The following is a 15,887-nucleotide window of genomic DNA, read 5'->3' on the forward strand; positions in this document are numbered from 1 at the left end:
TGCCCGTTCCGAAGGACCCAGGCGGCCATTGGGTAGCGGCGCTGCCAGTCCCGAGGGGGAGAGTAGCGGTGGCGGAGTTTGAGGGGGAAGATGTCGGGCTGCGAGGCCCGTGACGCCAAGAAGCTGGTGCGCTCGCCCAGCGGGTTGCGCATGGTGCCCGAGCACCGCTCCGCCCGCAGCCCCTTCGGCCTGGACGAGCCGCCCTGGGTGCCAGACAAGGAGGTATCGGCAGGGGCGGGGGCGCCGCTCTTCCCTTCCCCGGGGCGCTCCCCCGCGCGGGGACAACCCCCGCTCAGCGCCCCAGCGGCTCCCCGCGGCGGCCCTTTGCCCGCGGGGGCCTCCCCGCCCCGGAGGCCGCTGCCCCGCGGCCGGTCCGAGGGGCCGGGAACCGAGGACTGAGGTCGCGGTTCTTCCCCTTTTTCGCGCGCCCGTGTTTCCCGGCACCTCTCTCCCGCCCCCCGCTTCGCCGTCAGTGCCAGCCGGGGCGCGGCGGTGGCGGGAGCGGCCGGGGGTCCTGCGCAGCTCGGGCCGCGCGCGGAGGGCAGCGTTAGCCAGCGGGGCGGGCGGGCGGGCGGCCCGGTGGCTAGCGGCGCCCTCGGGGAGCTGGCCCGGCTCTCCGGCCCGCGGGGCTCGGGCGGGCTGTTGGCTCGCCTCGCCTCCCGAACTGACCGGGCAGCGGATCAGGCTCGCCCGGGTGCGGTTTTTCAGTCGTAAACCACAATTTTCTTACTTCGCGTAGATTAATGGACTGAAAAGGGCAGGACCGTCACTCGTTCTTCAGGGACGTGTGGCCCTGTCACAAAAATTAGTGAGGAGCTGAATGAGTTAAAAGTGTAGCGAGTTATGCAGCATTAATGTTTAGCGAGACATTCTCTTTAAATGCTTATAAAGGTAATTCTGAAGACCATTTTGATTTTAAAAAAAAGATGGAAAGTATTAAGGCAGTACGGCTAAGTTAGAACAGCCCTTCTGGCTCCCAGTGTGACTGCTCATGGTGTTAAACGAGTATGGAATAACTTGGACTGTTTCAGTCAACTTTGTGTTTAAATACTTTTCAAGTAAATTACGCGATCATGATGTTATAGTAAATTTTACATCATATCATTATTTGTTACCAGTCCCTACAGCTAGATGCTAATACAACTTAGAATCTATTGTTTGTTTGTTTATTTATTGCCAGCATTCTGTGGTGTGGAGGCATGCCAATGCACTTAAGTGTGACTGGCATTAAGATTTATTTTAGATGAGCCAATCTGAGTTTAAGCAGAGAGTCATTAAGCAAAGCCGTTCTTTGCCAGATTCTGACATGGTTGGTCTGTTTTGTATGGGGACACTATGTCCTCCTTGGTTAGGAATGAGGAAGAAAATTTTGCCCCTGCCTGGTATCTCTTGAGACAAGAAGTTTTGTGTAAAAGTAGTAATTTTAGAGACTCACTGCTAGCACAGCTGCTGCAGCTCTAACCTCTACTGTCGTAAGGTGCATGACTAGTAAATCAGTTGCTGGTTTTGTCCAAACTAACAACCCTTTTTTGAAAAGTGACTTTTTCAACTTATGACTGCAACAAGCAGTCTGCTAAAATACCTTGTGCAAGTTTTCTCAAGTTATTCTCTTCCATACTTTCCATACTTGGAGAGTTAAAATCCTCCTTGTCATCAGCAGCAACTGGTTATCTGTCTTGTATGAAGCGTAGGTAAGACAAACTTTTTGGTGACCAGAGGTATTTTACGTTTGAAGGTATCGGTGCTCAGCTCTTGGGGCTGCCACCCCGCCAGTGCCATACGGGGTGTGGTGCGCTGGTTGTGTTGCAGACGGGGTGTGTATTTATCAGTGAGCTTGTAGCAAAGTCTGAGCAGTTACTGTGTAAGTGGTTTCCTTTTGCATTGCCTGGAGTCTGCTTTTGCTGTGTTGGTGACTTGCTGTACCCTGTGTGCACTCTCCTCAGCCAGGAAACCTGATTTCTGACATCATCAGTGGATATAATTTGTGTAACAATTAAACTGAAATTGGTTTTCTCTCTGACCTTCTGAAATGTACTTTCACATTTCAGTAGTCCTCGATTGTAGCAGACTAGTTTCATTTAAAAAAAAACCCAAGGTGTTTCTAACTCAGTCTATGCATAGTACCATCTTAATTCAACTAAAGGTTGTTTGAGGATTGTGGTAGGATTTATTTAAACTAGTTAAATATATTCAAGATTGAAGTCCGTATATTTTAAGATACATCACTCTGATGTGTATTGTTAGTTTGAATTTTATATTACAGTTGTACTGCAGGTATTCATTCTCCTTAAAATACAACTTTTCCCCTGTAGTCTGTTGGTTGATAGGCTGGTGGTGTTGATTTGTGACTGAATGTTGCCTTTGCATCAGACTCAGTGATAATTGCTATTGGAAGTGTATTATAGGCAAACATTTAAAATGCATTTGTTAATTCATATTCTTAATTTTGCATTATTATTTTGTAAGAAGTTATTTTAGTAGATTTCTTAGTGTATTGAAGTGCTGCCATCCCTTTGGTTAATGATTACCAAGCATGTTACAAACTTTTTCCTTAAATAAAGCAGGTATGCAATATACAGGGAAGCTTATAAAACGCATGTTTTTATTAATAAAATGAAATTTAAAGGGATAGTGTTATCTAGTTAATGAATTCAGCAAGAACACTTGTTCTTGTTACCATGTCAGATGTAACTAAAAAAAAAAGTGTTCTTTGTCCAAGACAAGAGACCACTCTTAGTGGATGTTGATCTGGCTTTTCAAATATCATGGCTTCTGCTGTGCAGCCAGTAACACTCCCAAATCCAGTACCTTGATTTTTCTTATGCAGGAAGAGTCTACTGGCTTATTTTTTAAAAGTAAAGCCACCTAAACCCACCTAAAAATTATGGCAGTTAGTAGTTTTGCAATATATTTCATTTTTTTTCATTTTATGTCACAAGATTATAGTCTTAAAACAGTTATTTTGAGGAGTTTGAAGTGTAAGACTGAAGCAGGACTACAGAAAACTTTCTTTTTACTAGTCTTATAATACAAATAATGAGGTGGATAATATTATGAAAATTTGTGCTGAGCATCATTAAACTTGAGACAGAGCTTAAATTGTTGGTCACTGCATGTGCCTTGTCTAACCCGGAATTTCTTTGTAAATCACCAGCAGAGCTCAGCTGCTGATGTTCCTATTAAGGAAATCTTGGACTAAAAATTGAGTAAAATTTGTCTGTTTGAATGCAGAGGTGGCCAAACCTTGTGACATCCAGCTGTGTACCAGATCTTTATGTGGCCAAGGAACGCTGTGTGCCTCAGAGCTGGGATGTGCGAGGAGCTTCCAGATGTGGTGGCAGTGATTCCCTGTGGCTCCTGGATCACTGTGGGGGGGAACTGAGCTTTATGTAGCTGGGTCCTGTGTTGGCTCAGGCTCTGAGTCGGCACTAGTTGGGTGACAGAGCCCCGCCTGGCAGACTCGAGTGGCTCAGGCATTGAGTTGGCCCTGTGCAGTTGTAGTATCAGAAAGCATCACAGGCCATATCTGCGCTATGTTTGTGTTTTCCACTCTGCTAGCAGCTGCTTTGGTCAGGGTGTTACAAGCTGTGATTTGATGAGCTTGTGAACTTTCACATTTGCAAAAGTTCACTGTGTTAACCAGCTCAACCAGGCGTTACCTTGCATCACTTCTTGAATCACTTTGTTATTGTATATGCAAATAAAGCATACGAAGTGTAACTATAGCTTCCTGTCCATCTGCAGTATTCTCACCTCTGGCTGGCTCCAAGGTATTATGTAAATTTGTTATCACACTTCAGCAAACGTGGGAAGTTTCACTCTATTTGTAATGAACTAGCTCTCAGAATTTTTAAATTAATACCAAGATCCAACAACTGTTGGGTGCTCTTCCATTTTCCTCTTGCTATATGAAGTAATCTGATATCAGTGGTATGTTGATTGTCTGTGAAAGGAGTATACTTGTGACATGCATTTTTATTTAATTTCTTACTTCATATCTTTTTGTTTCCACTTGACAAAAAACCTAGATTTGCACTAGTTTTAAAAAGCCTGTATCTTGAAGACATGAAAAGTAACTCAAACACCATGCTTCCTTCTCTGTAAATGTGATAAAAACCCTTCAAGCAATAAAGCTTAATTCAATACTCTTGCACTCTCTAATTATGTCGGCATATGGATGAATAGGCAGAATTTGCCTTTCAAGATGATCTTCAGTAGAGATCCCTTCCCAGGCAAAGTAGAAGTTGATATTATGCAAATGGTTCACTTGATTCTGGTTACTTAAAGCAGAAGTGCCTTGAAGGAACAGTGTCTTGACCCTACTTGTGTTAGAACATTTTTGTAGGAAAATCCCATTCTGCAGTGCCTGCTACCATATGCCATTTGACTTGTGGTTTATGACTGCTCTATGTATCAGGCTGTGTTACCATGATAGGTCTGGAATTCAGAAATATTTTTCTATAGAGTTTGTATTAAATAAGAGGATGGATAACTTTGTTCCTCCTTGAAAAGCAACTGTGTGTTTAGCGTACCATTGTGTATGAAATCTGTTTAGGACAGTATTTAGAAGAGTGTTTTTTCCCCCTAGTTTGTAACATGTTTTCATTAAGAAAATTAGTTAGACTCCTGGTAAATTCAAAGTATACCAAAATTCTTGCCAGGTCCAGCTCCCAGACAAGTTAAGTTAAACATGCCAAAAATTAAAACACTAAATCAAGATGAATGTAGAGTAAAATGTGGTATTAGCTGTAGAGTACTACTTGTTACAGAGATGAAGCCTGGGGAATGCTGAAGTTGCTTTATGCTGAAGGCTATTTATTAGGGAATGTTAGAATAAGCTTTTCTACAGCCATTGTGAAAAGAGGTGGTTGGATGCCTTAATTCAGTACGTTATTTGAAACAATACAGGAGCACTTCTAGTTCTCTTTTGTGTGGGATTTAGAAACATAGCTTATTGTAACAAATACTGCAAGTAGTTATTTATGTTCCATTACAGTGACTGTTACTCTCTAATTTGTTAAACTTCTGTTTAGACATCAGAACACTTCATATAAACTACTGCAAATTATTAACAATCTACTTCAAAAGAACGTGAAAAGTTTCTAGAGAATTTTTAATTTATCTGCTGTAATACTTTCTTAGCTCTAGTTGTTGAACTTGTGACAGTGATTGGGTATCTGCTGAAGCAAAAGTCCCTGAAATAGATGACAAAAGCTGTTGTAACCTGAAGGAATTTATAGAAGATAAAGGGTTAAGTATTGAAATATGTTAATTAAAGGCAAAGGGTGATTACTATGTGCTTAGCAAATAGCACCTACTCAGTTTTTAAGACACATTCTGCTGTAGTCTGAGAGAGTCTGGTTTGAGGAATTTTTGTTTCTAGAGTTACAAAACTTACTACAGATCTAACCATGTGCTTCTGATTCAGATGTCAGGCATAATTTGCATTAATATTTGCAAATAAATCTAGCAATAATTGCATTACAAGCCTTGGAGAGTGTGTGTTTTTTGATACAGTTAATAAGAATATGTAAAATCTTGGTGAAAATCCAGGGATCTAATGGCTGAGTGTCAGCCCTTTGGTAGGTTACTTTCTATACAGAAAACTTTAATTGTCACTGATCACTTCCAGTAGTTTAGAAAATCAAAACTGTCACCCCTTAAACTCTACTTAGTTGCAAAAGAGAAACTTCTTCCATCTTTTCTGGCTTTTCTTTTGGGAGGAGTGTGGGTGTAAGCTTGATTCAGGAAAGAGGTATTACAGAAAATGACACTTTGTAGCTGGAATAAAAATTAAGTCCTAGTGGCCTGGAAGAAAACCAGATATCTCCTAGCATGTTTCAAAGATGTGTAAGTATTGAGAGCATTAAAATACAGGAAAAATGTTTTAGAGAGTCAACAGAGCATCACAGTATAATACAGTGAGGATGACAATTTATATAAAATCAGTTGACTCTGGAATATATAGCCGTCTGGATAGCCAAACATAATTAAGCATAAGTAGTTCTGAAATGTAGTTTTGACTGCTGGCAAGATGCAGTATTCCTTAGGGCGAATGAGTTTGGCAGCTTTTTTTGTCTTACAAATGGGGATGACGTTATTTTGCTACATCAATATTAAATGAAAGCCGTCCATGGTGGAAACATAAAGGATGGAAATTTGGAGGTGTTTCTTTTTAGGGCATAATATAAAGCTCAGTCTTTGTGAGCTTTATGGTAGTAGGATCAAAGGTGTAAAAATATTGTAGATTAATCTTAATTTGTACTGTTTTCTAGTGCCCAAGATGTATGCAGTGTGATACAAAATTTGACTTCATAACTAGAAAGGTAAGAGAAATCAGTGAAATGTAAAGCATGTTGCAAAATACTAGTATTGACTTATTTTGATGTAAAATGTAGAAGATTTCAGTAGAATAGCATGCAAAGTCTGATGTAATTTAAAGCAGTTTTTCCGTCTGTTCTGCCTTTTCTGACTAGAGGTCCTTTTTGCTTTAATTTTGCTTCTTTGAAATTCTTCTTGTTGCTCAATGTGTAATACATAGTTAGGTTTTTTCCAAATTACTGGGTACCCACAGAGTTTACATGCAAGAGAAGAGTTAGAGGAACTCATGCTGGAGTGGGCTGCTAACATCAGTACTGACATGGAAACCAAAGCAACTAATTCAGCTGTGTTTTGGGAGATAAAATTAGTTGTGGAAATGTAAACAAAAAAGTTTTCAGAAGTAACGAATTACAATCTCACATTAAAGAACTGTATTCTTAAAATGCAAAGAACCACAACTCAGATTCTCCTGTTCTAAAAGTAAAACAGGATTTATCTCAGGTTTGGAAAAGGGAATTTCTGATTAAAGTAGGAAGTGTAAACCACCTTGATTGCTGTGAGCCATAATTAGGCTCACTGTATGTAGAGAAAACACTAGAAATAGCATTAAATTAAGTTAATTACATAAAAGTAAGCAGGAATGCACGCTGGTGTGCAGAATACTACTGTTGGAAAACATTCTCCTGATATTGGGGTTTCTGCATGGAGAAGGTAAGCAGCCTCCACAAAAAGGCCAACAGTGATTTTTAGTGGGAAATATCATTCCTTTGTCTAACTACACTGACGCTCTCTTAGCATGTGCATGTGAAAGTGAAGAAGGATGTGGAAATGTGACTTGTAGTGCATGGACATAGTCAGTGTTTTCTAATTTCATTGTTTGGAGGGAGAGGGAAGGAGAAGTTGTAGACCAGGCATACTAGTATATTGTACCAGATAGGTATAAATTTTCAGGAGGTCTGAAGAACATTAGGATGTCAGCTGATGATCCTAGAAATAGAATAGACTATTTCAGTTGGAAGGGACCTACAATGATCATCTAGTACAGCTGCCTGACCACTCCAGGGCTGACCAAGTTAAAGCATGTTATTAAGGGCATTGTCCAAATGCCTCTTAAACACTGACAGGCTTGGGGCATCGACCACCTCTCAAGGAAGCCTGTTGCAGTGTTCGATCAGCCTCTTGGTAAAGAAATGCTTCCTAATGACAAGTCTGAACCTCCCCTGGCACAGCTTTAAACCATTCCTATGCATCCCATCACTGGATACCAGGGAGAAGAGATCAGCACCTCCCTCTCCACTTCTCCTCAATCTTGGATCATACTTTCTCCTAGTTCTTGTTTTACCTTTTAGTTGGATGAATTAAGAGCATGGTGGTTGGTTGGTTGGAGTGTTTTGGTTGAGAAACACTAATTCATTAGACTGCTGCGATTTATTTGTTTTAGCTCTGGGAAATAAATGGAGGTAGTCCTGGGAAATAGGTACTCCAGAAAATTTTGCATGATATTTGGAAGGAAATCCTAACACTGACCAGATCAGTTCCTTCTATCAAACTGTTCAGACTTGCTTTGAGCCACACATCAGTTCCTGCTTGCCTGGGAATACTTGTCCTGACATGAGAACTTGCACCAGGAAGACCTGCTGGGACTGTCACACCCCGGTAGGGATTTGGAGCACAAGCCACTTGTTGCAGATTTAGTTGCTGTGAAACACATTGCAATACTAGTTCTGATTTTGCAACTTCATTGGATTTGTACTATGCTGCCTGATATTTCCGATAGAGAAATAGCTTTAGATCTTGAGTATGAAGATTTTTATCTTTTTCCATGGGAAAAACTTGAGACTAAGTTTTAAGGCAGAGGAATAGGATCCTCAGTTGAAGTTTCCCAGGATCTTTGCTTGGAAGTGGGAAGGGGCCTAGAAACCATTCTTCTGTTGTGTTCTTACTGACAGTAAGGTGAAGGATCTGCTGGGCACTGGAGAAGCCCTTTCAGTGTCTAATCTGTTTGTTTACAGAGTGCCAGCAAAGGCTTATTATAGTGCTGTTGTTCATTCTATACTCAGTCCTTTGTGTTCAGTCTTCAGAGATTTCTTTCTACCACTCTAGCAGTTAAATTTGCTTTACCTGTCCCTCAACTTGTACATTTCACACCTGAGAAAGTGTTCTGGTTTTTGGGGAGGAGGATATTTAATGTAGTAATTTTATCAAATTATTGCCTAATAGTTTCCTTTGTAAATAAATAAACAAAATGTTCTCTCCTCCTTAGCACCACTGCCGAAGATGTGGAAAGTGTTTCTGTGACAAGTGCTGCAGTAAAAAAGTGCCTCTGCCTCGCATGTGCTTTGTGGACCCTGTGCGCCAGTGTGCTGAATGTGCTCTCATCTCTCAGAAAGAAACAGAGTTTTATGACAAACAGCTTAAAGTACTCATGAATGGTAAGGACTGAATGCATGTAAATGCTGGTTTGATCTCATTTATATTTATTCAAATGCTGTGTTAAACAAACCTGATAAACAGCAAGAGTGGTGCCTCTTGTCAAACAAGCTGCAGTTTTGTCCTTTAAATGCTGTTTTGTTGTCATGCTTCTTGTTTGCCAGTTAATAATTCTGTGTTAGCAGTTTATTTAGAGAGAAGTTTACAAAGAGTGATTTAATTAAAGACAAAGGAATTTTTAATGCCTCTGAGAACAGATGTGTGCAGTTGGCATTTTTCTTAAAATCATGCATCTTTTGGCCATATTCCTGTTACATTAAATAAGGATGAAAAATACAACAGAGAATATTTTAATATTTTCTAACAAGATACAGTGCTTGTTTCAAGCTTCGTCTGTGAGCTTTAATCTTGTCCATGGCCTACAGCTGTGGTTGATGGCAGATCATCATGAGTGGTCAATTTTGCATAGCATTAAAACTACAGTAATTCATGTTCCACTTACATTAAGGAAGCTGTGTCTTCAGTTTTTAACATACTCTGAGATTGTTCAGTGCCTTTTGATGGGCGCTCTCAGCGTGATGCCAGCGTGTATAATTGGTAAGCTAAACCACACGTCTGATTAGCGTGAATGTTCCTAGGCAGATTCTGGGTTCAGAAAGGAGTATGTTCATCCTTGTAACACACAAATCGTTCTTCACGCTGCTTTGCAGATGAAGGTGTAGATGAGTTTTTAAATAATGTATTTTAAACTGAAGACTTCTTTTAAAGCTTGTTCTGCTTGTCTTCGGGTTATGCAGTTAAAGTCTGAAGTTGTTCCTGACACCGTAGAGCCACAGATCGCAGTCAGAGAGGTGGTGGCTGTGATGTCCTTTGCAGTTTTGCTGCTGTTGTCTCTCTGTCTCGCTTCAGCAGCAGCCTGGGGGTCCATGCTGAGGGGTCAGGGTGACTGTGTAGTGTGGTGAAGCTCTCTGAGGCTGCTTCGTTCAGATTGTGGACATGGATTGCAGACCATTTGGCAGGGCTGTATGTTGTTACTTTTTTCATTTCCCAGACCAACAGTATTGGGATTAGGTAATACAGGGAGCGTGAGGCATGGAGGAAATAAAGTGGTTAGGCGTGTAGTCTGCTTTAGTTTAAGTTATGAATCACTCCACTAATGTAGCTAAGATGACTTTCCCGATGTCAAAGGAGCTGTTTGAGCAGGAAGAAACTAACATGAAGGCTGAAGTTCATTGACCTCAAAGTAAGACTGAGCCAGTCTTCAGTAATGAAAAGGAGGTGTCTTTACTAAGCATAGGGCTGAAGATCACACCCTGCTATTAGATTCTTCTGACAGATTATTTTTTTTTGAATACTAAAACAACAGTTGGTATTACAGTGACAAGATAGGGTCTTTAATTGCGTGTTTTTGCCATCTCCAAATCTCTTCTCATTTTTAAAAGATTTGTCTTAGATATCATCATGCGGGAAAATTACATAGCAGTTGTGAAAGGTCCTGTGATTCAGAACATGGTAATTAAAGATCAGCTTTTTGTACTTGAGTGTTCTGCTGATGTTAATCAGTTTAACATTTCAATTAGTCCCTTAATTCACCCAATTCAGTGTATTAGGTGCAGTAAGTAAAAATTAGTTATCCTTTTTGATACTTGAATGTTCCTTCCTAAATTCTGCATTAGAATACTAAAGCATTTCTTTCCAGGTGCTACATTCTTTGTAACTCTGGGAACATCCGATAAATCTGAGCTCATGGTTTGTCGACTTTCCAACAATCAGAGGTGAGAAAGACTGGTGGAAATTGCACTTGTAAACTATATTACTGTTGCACTTAGAGCTATATTATTATCATCTAATAACCTAAACAAAATATGTGTGGATCAGAATGCCTTGGAATGGTGGAGCTCCACTCACTGATAATGCCACTCGGTGCTGCTGGAATACAGTGGTTTTGCCAGCTAATAGGGGGATCATAGGAAGGTGAGGGGCGGAATCTGTAGCCCCTGAAAAAAAAAAAATCTTGTTTCAGAATGATTCTAACACTGCACCATATTGTTTAACGTTACAGCCAAAGCATTACTTTGGTCATCCCTAGAATTTGGTTGGCTAGAACACTTTAGACTGTGTTCTCTTCTTCTCCCAGAACTTTGGAAGAATGCTTTTAATATGTTGAAAGGGTTTCTTGGCAAACCGAACTACAGGTTTTGGGGGGGGGCGGGTGGTGGTGGGGGTGGGTTTCCTTTAAGTGAAGAACTTCAATGAAAAGTAATTTTTCCTGCTTGATTTCTCTCCTTCCCCACCCCAAAGAACATATAAACAGCTAGTCACTGAGAGATTATGTTTATTTTGTTCCTTTGATTTGGACTTGATATTGTAGAAAAAAACCTTTTTTTTTTTAAAAAAGTTTTTCTTCTGTTATGTAGATACCTGGTTTTGGATGGAGACAGCCACTATGAAATTGAAATTATACAGATTTCAACTGTTCAGATACTTACAGAAGGATTTACTCCTGGAGGTAATTTTTTCACTGAATACAAATTAACTATTAGGAAAAAAAATGTGAAGTTGTAATTACTGTTCACATTAGTGCATATATAGGTTATTGGTAACTTAGGTGTAACTGTTTGTTACAACTGCTCTCAGAATAGAGTGCAGTGTGTGAATGTCTGTGTGGCTACTGGGACGTTGGGGAGAACCTAAGAATTGAGAAATTACCTTACAGCTGTAATATGGGGGAGCTTCTTAGTAAACTTGAGTAAAGGTGGTCATCATCTGTTCTGACCCTTTCTCTTGGCTAAATATAAACATCTATTGATTCAAAAGCTCATAGGAGAGGGAACTGATAGTCTTTGGTAGCTTCCCTTTCAGAATCCAGCTGGGATTTCTTTTCTGCTGGTACAAACAATTGTGAGGAGAGTAAGAGAGAAACTGGCGGGGGGGTGGGGGGATATAAATAATTAAACTATGCTTTCTTAATTTCAATCAAGATGAAGGGGTGACCAAATGAAACTGGTACATCTGAATCAGAGGGCAGCTACTTACTGCCTCATCTCTTACCAGATTTTAGAGTATTTCAGGATGAACTTGAATATGATTTCACTGAAATGAGAACAAACAAGGTCAGGAATTTTAATAATTGTTCTTTAGCAACACCTCTGTCACTGCTGGAGTTGTCTAATTGGACAGCCTATCTGTGCAATAGTCAGTCAGTACAGCATGTTAACTTCAATAACTTGTCTTGGTCTTCAAATCAACCAGATGTGTTGCTGAGTTACTTAATGCTCCTCTAATTCCTTGTACACTACTCCTCTGACGGCTTTATCTTTTTGCCTGCCTGCCTGCCTTCTTGATGGTAGAAAAAGATATTCACACTTACACCAGCCTTCTGGAGAGCCAGCATATTACTGAAGGTATCCCCAGTACCTCTGAGCATGACTCACCTGAGCATGTTGTCACGGCCCCCCTTCTGTCTTTCTTCCTCTGCAGTGCTGTTTGCTTTGTTTGATCTGTAGCTGTTCAACTTATGTTCAAATCTGACACGTGTCTGTTCCTTCCCGTCTGTCCTGTTTAATAAACTGAGAATGAATGTTTTGTAACTTTTTGGAGAACGAAAACTCTCAAGGCCGCCTCTAGACCACATGTGCTATTGTCTGTGTTAGAAGAGGGAAGATGAGAAAGTGTCTTTAGCGGTACACAGTATTGTGCATCACCTCCTTCAGCAGAGGTGTGCTGAATTGTGTATACCAGAAATGAATAATATACTACTTGTGTACTGGCCAGTAAGGCTTTGCACTGAATAAATAAACCGTTAATTAATGGCTTGCTTTTATGCATCTTTAAAAGAAGTAAGACCTCTTAATCTGTTAGTCTGACCAGGTAGATGCAGGGGAGGGAATGATGAAGTTGTATTTAGATTTATGCTAGAAGAGGAGCAAATAGCTACTTTTATAAACACTGCTTGTGGGCTTTTGAGCGGGTTGCTTAGACTGAGATTGTCTTTGTTTGGCTTATTGGATATTACAGTAAAGGCCTCCAGGAGCCCTCTCATGCAGACACTTCTCTTTAAAAAGTGCTTTGCGAAAAGCGTCCGTCTGTGTATGGCAGTGTTCTTCCTGAGGCTTAGTTTATGCTCTACTACTTCAGGAAATAATGCCAATAAAATGTGGTATTCTAAACAAAGTTTTTGTTTCATTTCTGTATTTTTGCTTTGGTTTATCTTAATCTCTGTGCAGCTAGAGTAAAAAATACAAACATCTTGCTATCACACTGTTGTTAGAGCAATGTCTTTCGTAGGGGATTTCCTTCAGGAAGTAAATGATGTTGCCAGTCGTTATCTAGTCTTGTGTAAGCATCTTTCCCAACCTTTGCTGGTTTTGGAGGGACTTCTGACTGCTATGCCAGGCTTTGTATCAAGCTAGGGTCCCCTTTAGTATCAGTCTAACTGAGCACTAGTAATTCAGTTCACAAACTGCAGGCTACAGTGTGACACTATGGCATCTACTTAAGAGAAGACTTGGTAACATTAAACCATGAGGCTACTCCTAGTGTGTGTAGCTAGTGGCTTTACCTGGGGGCTTACACAAGTTCTGCCTCAGTGATTGCCAGAAAGAATTAAAGAGTGTTGAGTCTGCACATGCCATTGCCTGGCACTAACACCCGTGGTCACTGCCGCCTCTGGCACGGCAGCAGTTAGTGCACCCGCAGTTGCTAGTGCTTTGAATTAAGTGATGAGATCGTTTTCTTCAAACATGCTTATTAGCTAGAAGTTGTGTTACTTAGTTGGTAAAACCTGTTGCTGTTCAAGATTTTATTTCTTTTTTCAGGAGGCAACACTCGTGCCATAGGTATGATTCTGCAGTATAAGGTACCAGGATCAGAGGAGCTAACGCAGATGAAATTTACAGCCAGTGAAGACTTCAGCTGTAACAGGAAGCTGTCAGCAAGCTGGCTGGCAGCTATGCATAAGGTAAGCAAAGGAGGCAAAATTCAGAGAAGGCTGAAGAAAATCTTTACACAGGGTGCTTAGTAATGCTAAAGACAGTATGCAGCCCTAGGAGTCTTTTTTTTCCTTTTATTATTAATTTCAGGATTTTAGGGCTTTGTTGCTAACAGGAGATAGGGAGGGTTGTTACAACCATGACTTCAGTTATATGCTCGGATGCCTGAAGATGGGCATGGCAGAGGGTTTCCCAAGATCTTATGTATATTGTTAGGTGAAAAGAAGTAGGAATTAGACTTTCAAGTTCTTTAGGTCTTGTCACTGAAGAATGTGCATTGTAATTACTCTTTTGAACCGAAACTCAGCTAATTGGTTTCACTACTTTATGAAGGTTCAGAGAAGTTATTGTGTTTTAAAAACGGGAACAGAGCTGGGGGTAGGACCCTGTAGAAGACTATTTCATCTTTTGTTGCCAGGCAGTGTATGGCTAATGAAACTGATGTTTCATATTTCACAAGTCAAGGTTATGGGAGACAAAAACCAAAACCACCCCAACTAGTTCTGGAACTTTGTTCATCTGATCAATCGTTAATTAGAACTGTAATTTATAAGCTGGCTGCAAATGCAAGTGTGTGGCTGGGTGCTTGTGTGTCACCATTGTTAAGCTCCCCGGCCACCCCAAAGCCCAGCATTTAACGCTGTGCTCAGCACAGCGCACTCAAACTTTGTGTTGCCCTGTGAGTACAATTTAGCACTTCCACATACCTGTTCCAATTTATCTTTCACAAGCTATACAACTCCCATAAACGTGGTGAGCACCAGTATTTTATGGGAAGTATAACAGCCTCCCCCGCAGTGACTGGTCTCCCTTGACAGGAGTTCAGCTCAGTTTTGCGTCACCGCTGCGTGCAGTGAGAGGTTCAGAGGCCCTAGTTAACAGCAGGTAAAAGGATGTGCAGCCAGAGAACACACATCTGTTCCCATCGCAGGGGCTTGCTTGATACTATAGTTTGAGACATACAGAACACCTCAGCAGAACTGTGCAAGGAAGCGGTAGAAGGGGTAGGAGGGATATAGAACAGGAGAACATTGTTTACTGGTAATGTTTAGACAGATTACCAGTCTCAGAAATACTACTACTAGCTTTTTCCAAGGCAGTTTTGATGAGAATTGGTCAGAAATGACCATGAAGAAACAAATAAGTTGATCTGAAGTCTTCAGTGACCTCAGGTTTTGCATGTAAGTAACCCTGAATAGTCTCAAAAATGGCTCTAGTGCCTACCTGAATGGTATTACATGCCTTAGGGTAAGGAAAATAATAGAGAAAGAATTTAAAGCCTTGGCTTTGAAGGAAATTTTTAGAAGGGTAGGAAGATGAGGTGGCTTCAAGTGAAACTTCAGTTAACACAATGCCATTTTGCCTTCATATTAGGCAACAAAACTTCTTTATGAGTCCCGGGACCAGTAAGAACAGCAAACTGTTGGCCACTTGAGGGAAGACACCAGCCTCCACAGACCTGCCTCTTACTTCTTGCTAATTTGACAGCTGGTAACATTTGCTGTTCTTGACCCTTTCTCATTCCAGTGTGGTTCATTATGTAAGAACTGGCAAATGCAATGTGAGTATTTTTTTGAACCATGAGTATTCACTATAGTGTGCAATATGTATACAATTAATGCTTTAAACAGCCTCACCTTTTAAGACTTTGTATATTTTGTTAAGCCTTTATTGGCACTTAAGATGAAAGTGACCTGCACTACAGCTAATGTACAGCACAACTTTTATAGTAACAATTATATATACTGTTTGCTACAAAAAGCAAACAAATGTGTATGTCTCTTCTGCAGAGAATAGCTTTTGGGTATAGATCTCAGGTTTTTCCCTCTCTCCAAATGTTTAAAATCAATGTATAATAAAATCTGCCTTAGATATGATTTTATAGAAATCACTTGGGTTTTTTTTAAACATTTCATTTTAAACATTAAGTATTTCACCAAATGCCACCAAATTTGACTTAGATGAACATGACCTTGAAACTTCTGTAATAAATAAGCTTCCAGAATAATTTTTAGTTTTGTATTTTCTTTTTGGTAACTAGCTTTTGTTAATCTAACTGTAATGCTATCTGAAATTGTATACAACTTAATGTACAAATATGAATAAATTAATTCACTTATTAAAAAAATGAGGTGACAATTTCAC

General features: G+C 40.4%; 1 protein-coding gene across 4 annotated transcripts; it reads left to right on the forward strand.

Annotated features, from left to right (window-relative positions):
* Nucleotides 1–11: 11 nt before the first annotated feature.
* Nucleotides 12–15,870, forward strand: ZFYVE21 (zinc finger FYVE-type containing 21). 4 transcript variants are annotated; one of them, XM_074825236.1, is made up of 8 exons: nucleotides 12–222; nucleotides 6,276–6,326; nucleotides 8,585–8,753; nucleotides 10,451–10,526; nucleotides 11,169–11,260; nucleotides 12,102–12,155; nucleotides 13,569–13,711; nucleotides 15,117–15,870. In XM_074825236.1, the coding sequence occupies exons 1-8, from the start codon at nucleotides 91–93 to the stop codon at nucleotides 15,150–15,152; spliced, it is 753 nt and encodes a 250-aa protein (XP_074681337.1). In that variant the 5' UTR covers nucleotides 12–90; the 3' UTR covers nucleotides 15,153–15,870. The 4 variants fall into 4 exon arrangements, with proteins under 4 accessions (XP_074681337.1, XP_074681339.1, XP_074681338.1 ...); XM_074825238.1 differs by lacking the exon at nucleotides 6,276–6,326; XM_074825239.1 differs by lacking the exon at nucleotides 12,102–12,155 and having other exon boundaries at nucleotides 16–222.
* The last annotated feature ends 17 nt before the right edge of the window (nucleotides 15,871–15,887 follow it).

Source organism: Strix aluco, chromosome 4 (genome assembly GCF_031877795.1).
Source record: "Strix aluco isolate bStrAlu1 chromosome 4, bStrAlu1.hap1, whole genome shotgun sequence".
In the NCBI taxonomy this organism is placed as follows: Eukaryota; Metazoa; Chordata; class Aves; order Strigiformes; family Strigidae; genus Strix; species Strix aluco.

Bases quoted from the DNA above. Each gene is read 5' to 3' on its own strand.
- ZFYVE21 (XM_074825236.1), top strand. From the start codon at position 91: ATGTCGGGCTGCGAGGCCCGTGACGCCAAGAAGCTGGTGCGCTCGCCC. The intron at 223-6,275 runs GTATCGGCAGGG...ACTGTTTTCTAG, and splicing joins CCTGGGTGCCAGACAAGGAG to TGCCCAAGATGTATGCAGTG. The intron at 10,527-11,168 runs GTGAGAAAGACT...TCTGTTATGTAG, and splicing joins CGACTTTCCAACAATCAGAG to ATACCTGGTTTTGGATGGAG.